This window comes from Hibiscus syriacus, unplaced genomic scaffold (assembly GCF_006381635.1).
Source record: "Hibiscus syriacus cultivar Baekdansim isolate YM2019G1 unplaced genomic scaffold, ASM638163v2 tig00110840_pilon, whole genome shotgun sequence".
Lineage (NCBI taxonomy): Eukaryota > Viridiplantae > Streptophyta > Magnoliopsida > Malvales > Malvaceae > Hibiscus > Hibiscus syriacus.
In genome coordinates this window covers 343,265-349,336 of record NW_024062887.1, presented here as the reverse complement: position 1 = coordinate 349,336, position 6,072 = coordinate 343,265, and the positions used below count along the sequence as shown (strand labels likewise).

The 6,072-nt window shown below is 35.5% G+C and overlaps 1 protein-coding gene across 1 annotated transcript; it reads right to left on the bottom strand.

Moving 5' to 3' along the window:
- Positions 1 to 1,410: 1,410 nt before the first annotated feature.
- Positions 1,411 to 5,691, bottom strand: LOC120143270 (cysteine-rich receptor-like protein kinase 2). Its single transcript, XM_039157634.1, has 8 exons — positions 5,614 to 5,691; positions 3,282 to 4,144; positions 3,086 to 3,196; positions 2,704 to 2,843; positions 2,408 to 2,618; positions 2,089 to 2,323; positions 1,861 to 2,011; positions 1,411 to 1,770 (listed from the first exon to the last, which is right to left on the bottom strand). Exons 2-8 carry the CDS (start codon positions 4,036 to 4,038, stop codon positions 1,426 to 1,428), a joined length of 1,950 nt encoding a protein of 649 aa, XP_039013565.1. The 5' UTR covers positions 4,039 to 4,144; positions 5,614 to 5,691; the 3' UTR covers positions 1,411 to 1,425.
- Positions 5,692 to 6,072: the final 381 nt, after the last annotated feature.

The window sequence follows — 6,072 nt, the reverse complement described above, 5'->3', positions numbered from 1 at the left end:
CAGAAAGAATATCTGAGGAAGGTACTAAAACGTTTTGGCATGAATGAGAAGTCAAAACCATTTAGTACACCTCTTTCTCCTCATTTCAAGCTCGGTGCATCCATGTCACCTAAGGATGATGCAGAACGGGAATACATGTCAAAGGTTCCGTATGCAAATGCTGTTGGTAGCTTAATGTGTGCAATGGTGTGTACGAGACCCCATATTTCATAGGCAGTTGGGGTTGTGAGCAGGTATATGTATGATCCTGGAAAGGAGCATTGGGAAGCTGTGAAATGGATTTTGCGGTATATTCTGAACACCGTAGATGTTGGTTTGGTCTTTCAGCAGGACAAACAAGATGGTCAGTGTGTAGTTGGGTATTGTGATTCAGACTATGCAGGTGATTTGGACAAGCGTCGATCAACTACTGGTTATGTGTTTACATTTACAAAAGCACCAGTCAGTTGGAAGTCCACCTTACAGTCAACAATGGCTTTGTCTACTACAGAGGCAGAGTATATGGCAGTTACAGAGGCTGTGAAGGAGACAATTTGACTTCAAGCGTTGTTTGGTGAATTGGGAATGGAACAAAAGCACATCAAAGTGCACTGTGACAGTCAGAGTGCTATTCATTTAGCAAAGAACCAAGTTTACCATGCAAGGACGAAGCACATCGATGTTCGATATCACTTTGTACGAGAGATTCTAGAAGAAGGTGGAGTCATAATCCAGAAGATTCGGACCACTGAGAATCCTGCTGATATGTTAACAAAAGTGGTAACTGCGGTCAAGTTTAAACATTATTTAGACTTGGTCAATATTGTTACAAATTGAAAGATGAATTTGCAGACATTACTGAAGATTGGATTTTTTGAGAGACGTGTGTGGAATTTGCCAAGGTGGAGATTTGTTGGTTTTTGGCAAATATCTCACATTGGTTTTGTATAAGGAGGAGGGGAAATTCTTTTGTTATAAATAGAACCCTCATCCTCTTTAGTTTAGCATCCCACAAAAATAAGCTTTTTTCTATATTAAAGGCTATTTGTATTCTTTCTTTCTCTTTGTAATATTTCCTCTACTAGTGAAATATTATTTTAGTAGTGTTCGAGGAGGTAGGCATAATTTTGGCCTAATCTCGTTAAAGTTTGGTGTTCTCTTTATGTCTATTTAATAGCTATTGTCGGGTATAGTTGTTGTTAATTATTGTCCTATTAAAATTACTTGTCTTGGTAGTTCTGTCTAAGGAAAGTGGATTTTAAGAGGGACCATTGTGACCCCTCCTCTTTCCTGGGAATCTAACTTGGTGTGATTTTTAGTACAATCGTTTTCACAGTAGTCACCTAGATAATAGTTCTCAAGGTGAATTTGTTATTATTGGTGGAAATTAACCCGAATTCCACAACAGAAAGAATATACTCTTTCGTCTTCATCTGGCTTCAAACATCATCTCGGGTGAAATGAACTGTGATCGATGGTGGCGAGTGAGTTAGTACCCCCTGCATTGAGAAGGTAGTATTCGTTCTCATCCGTATCATTGAATTCCATGGTTTGTTCATTCACAAAAGGAGGAATCGTCGGTGCCGGAAGGTCTTCATCTTTCTTGGTTAGCATCTGTAGTACCTTCGACATGAACGGCCTTAGTGATCGGTTCTCTTGGGTGCAAAGAAGTCCGATATGCAACACTCTGTATATCTGACTCTTGACACTGTTACATTGGTCGATATCTTTTGGCATTATATTCGGATCATAAATCTCCTCTGCAGTCCCTGATTGAAAGTGGTTCCATGCCTATTTAACCCACAAAAAGAATTAATATCAGCTTTATTTAAAGTCATGATCCAAGTGGGAAAATCTTAGGAGGGATTGTTTGAAACTTACAACTGCAATTATGCTGTCTGAGTAATCCGTGTGTCCGCTTCCATTATTTTGTTTTCCGGTTACCATCTCTAGTAAAAGAACACCGAAACTATAAACATCGGCCTTGTCCGTTAACTTGCCTTTGGCTAGATATTCTGGAGCCATGTATCCTCTGTGTGTCATAAAAGTAGACATAATTAATTCGAACATGAGAAGCTTTCGAATATGTTAAACCAAGATGATGCTTACAGTGTTCCAGCAATAGCAGTGCTGATATGACTTCGATCTTCATCGAAAGCCCTCGCCAAACCGAAATCAGCAATTTTGGCACGAAACTTTAAATCCAACAGGATATTGCTAGCTTTTATATCCCTGTGAATGATTTTGTTTGCGGGGTTCTCGTGAAGATATGCTAAACCTTCTACCGTCCCAATGATAATTTGGTACCTCTTTTCCCAGGTAAGTTCTTTACCTCTTCTGGGATCTGTTTATAGAAAAAAGCTGTTAGTGATATATCAGTATCAATTTAAGCTTTGCTATCGATATTGGAAGTAAATATTGGTGTTACCGAAGATGAATGAATCGAGGCTCTTGTTAGGAAGGAACTCATAGACGAGAAGACTTTCGGGTCCGGAACAACTACATCCCAACAATCTCGCCAGGTTTTTATGCTCCACACTGCTTATTATATTGATTTCATTGAAGAAATCTGCGGCTCGGTGTCGATTGTGGAAGAGAAGTCTCTTGACAGCTATCTCTCTTCCATCAGGTAGAGTCCCCTACAGATGACAAAATGAATCACTAACCATAGCATACCAGATAAATGGCTGAAGAAGAGCAGTGGAAACTGGTGGGAAAAACTACCTTATAAACTGTCCCAAATCCTCCTTGTCCAAGCTTGTTCGCCTCGTCAAACGAACCTGTTGCCTTCTCGAGTGTAGAGTATTTGAAATTTAAGCTACTGTCACGAAGGACTTTCACCCACTGGTCTGCATCATTTTGATCTGGAATTCAAAAACATTTTAGCAATGAAGACAAGGTTCACCACATTTCCAGGTAGAAAATCGTAATAGTTCCATGTAATTGAAAATCTTAGCTGACATTCTAGGACGTTTGTTCTTTTGCTTCTTTAGTGTGACAGAAAGGAAAAGAAGTTGCAACTGTCAGAATTCAAATTGTCCAGTCGAGATGACTGCATGAACAAATTGAACTAATCATATGATTCAGTAGGTAAGCTTTTTACTACCTCTTTTCTTTTGTATGTATCTGCGCTTCCAGATATAAGTTCCAATAGCTGCAAGAACAGCCAAAACAACAAGGGAACTGACAGTGGAAACAATTATAGATATAATGGTTCCTGTAAAATCATGAATACAAGTCACATTTGGTCAACTTTTTTTCAATGTGCAGAATAGGTGATACGAAGCTAAAATTTGTTTTACCTCTTGAACTCCCATTTCCAGGTTCTTTATTGAGGAAATCTGTATCAGAGTATCTCATGAAGCAGCCAGAGTAGAGTGCTCGTCCCTCTGACCATGGCAAGCACCTTAACATAGCCGCCGATGCATTCTCATAACATGCTTCACAAGCACTCCGGTTCAATGTCTTCCAACAATTAACCAAAACATAAGCCGTCTCATTCAATCCAGACCCCGCCACCTGCGCCTTAGCATAATGCCCTCCATTATCCAGTGCAGTAGTCACCGCCCGAGACACTGCTTCTCTAGCTGATGCTTGAAAGTTTGATCCCTTACGGCTTGTATTCCCGCACACAACCTTGTCATATGGTCCCAAGTACTCATCATAGAAGCTATAGTTATCGGATCTCATGAAGCACCCGTCGAGGAAAACTCGGGAACCAACTTTCGGAAAGCACAGAGGAAGAACAGCACGCCCCTCCGCAATACACAATGGACAGTCAGTCAAAGATAGATCCCCATAACACTGAGCTAGGCCATAGTTAGCATCAGGCCCTGAACCATTAAATGCAGTTCCCCAACCGAATTGATGGATAAGATCATTAAGTTCCTCCATTACAAGAATGAAATTGGAAACGACTTGAGTTCTGTTATTCTCTCGAGAGCCACATGTCGTATTCACTATTTGAGCTCTTGGTTGGGCTTGAACTATTCCAAGTAATGCTAGAGATCCGATCATAATAACCATGAAAATGTATCCATCTGTTTTATCCATTTTCATTTCAACCTGAGCTTAGATCTTACAGTTGTTTAACTGTCTCCAACTTATATTGCAGTGGCTTAGGAAATTGGTTAAAGTTGCGTCAACTGTGAACTTATCAATGAACCTGAAAAGGATAATGAAACTGAACATGCAACTTCCCATCTTTTTGTTCCACTTTCCCAAAAAAAGAACAACATACAAATAGGGAAGAGTGAAATCTTATATTACTCTAATTCAAATGTAAATATGAAATAGAGATGCGTGTGTGTTTTGAATTTTTATACATTTTTCATGTGTTTTTAGGATCCTTTGAAAATTGAGATTGAAATTGGGTACCATTTTTAAAGGGTTCTCCATATTTCTACGTCTCCCAAATTAAAAAAAAAAAGGGTCTTGTATTGGGATTTAACCTTCTGGCATTGGCAGCCGTAAGGAGTTTTCAAGCTTTCAAATTTGAACAGCCTTGGGAAAAGAATAAAGATAACATCCTTAGGAATAGTAGATTTATCTTATACATAAGTAGATACAGATCAAATTATATGATTGAAAATAATTTTGTTTTAATAATATAACATCATAAAGGGATTATTTTGTTTTTAGAGGTCACGGTTTCGAGCACCTACATTTACAGTAGAGTGATTGAACATTAATTGTCAAATAATTGAAAATATTTAAAACATATACTACTTTTTAATCACCGCCTAATAAAAAATATAGCATCATAAAATATATACACGCCTCTCAAAAATGATAAAATTGTAGTTAAGTTTGCATAAAATTATAAAAATTTTAGATAATACAATGATAAAATCCATAAAATATTATAATTTTTCTCGATCATGAATTTTAAATATTAAACTGAAGGGGAGATGATATAATAATGGTTGATAATTATACAATAGTTATACTTGAAGATGGATTAGAGGGTTAAATTTATTTAATTGATTTTAAAATAATGACTAAAATGATAGAATGTGTAAATATTAAGTATCAAATATATAATTATGACAATTGTATTAACTGCTACGCCATCATCTCTGTTAAAAATTAACGATCAGTGTCTTGATTGAACCATTTAAATAGTTTGGTAGTCAAAATAATTTATGACCATAATTCGATAGTCACCGTGTAGTTTACCCAAAAATATATACATGCCTCTAAAAAATGATGAAACTATAGTTAATTTTGCAGAAGATTATAAAATTCTTAGATAATACAATTATAAAATCCATAAAAAATTATAATTTTTCTCTATCATGAATTTTAAATATTAAATTGAAGAGGAGATGATATAATAATGGTCGATAATTTTTATATTTAGTTGTTCATTTTGTTAAAGGTTGTTTACGTTGAAATTTTTTTTATGTTAGTATTTATTTTACTGAAGATCTGAAATTTTATTTGTGTCCATTTCATATGAAAATTTTTCGTTATTAATACATGTGCTTACCCTGAAAAATATTTTCAAAACTGTCACTTACCATAAAACAGAAAGAATAAAAAAATAGAAGGATAATAAAATTCAACCTATCATCTACCCAGAAACTAAAAGGAGATGAAATATAAGCAAAAAACAAAGGATGTTATCCATACCTTGGTTTAACATTCTTGGAGTTGAGTTGCAGAAACGAAGAAGGAATCCATTTGGACAGAGAAATTGAAGCTATATAATGCAAAGAGATGCAATTTAAATTAAGGATCCGAAATAAAATATCAAAGCAAGGATTAAAGAATCCAAGTCAATTAAACAAGTGATAAATTAATAATTTTACTAACAGAAGAAAACGCGTTACCCATTTCTTCGCCACCCTTTGACTTCAAACATTTGACTTTTAATCTCTCATATGTTATATTAAGTATTCGATTCAGATTAATTGATTAATATATCATATTATTGGTTATACTAAGCAAATTATACTATGATAGTTAATATTATTATTTTTTATGACACGTTTTTTTTATTTTATCGTAATGAGCATGTTAACACTGAACTCAATCTACTACTAACTTTTTAATAGAAGATAACATGTTTGGAATTTATGAATAGTCAGA

Excerpts from the sequence above, each read along its gene's own strand:
- LOC120143270 (XM_039157634.1), bottom strand. The coding sequence starts at position 4,038 with ATGAAAATGGATAAAACAGATGGATACATTTTCATGGTTATTATGATC. Across the intron at positions 2,619-2,703 it reads GATTTGGGACAGTTTATAAG|GGGACTCTACCTGATGGAAG; the intron begins GTAGTTTTTCCC and ends TGTCATCTGTAG. Across the intron at positions 2,324-2,407 it reads CCTCGATTCATTCATCTTCG|ATCCCAGAAGAGGTAAAGAA; the intron begins GTAACACCAATA and ends TTCTATAAACAG.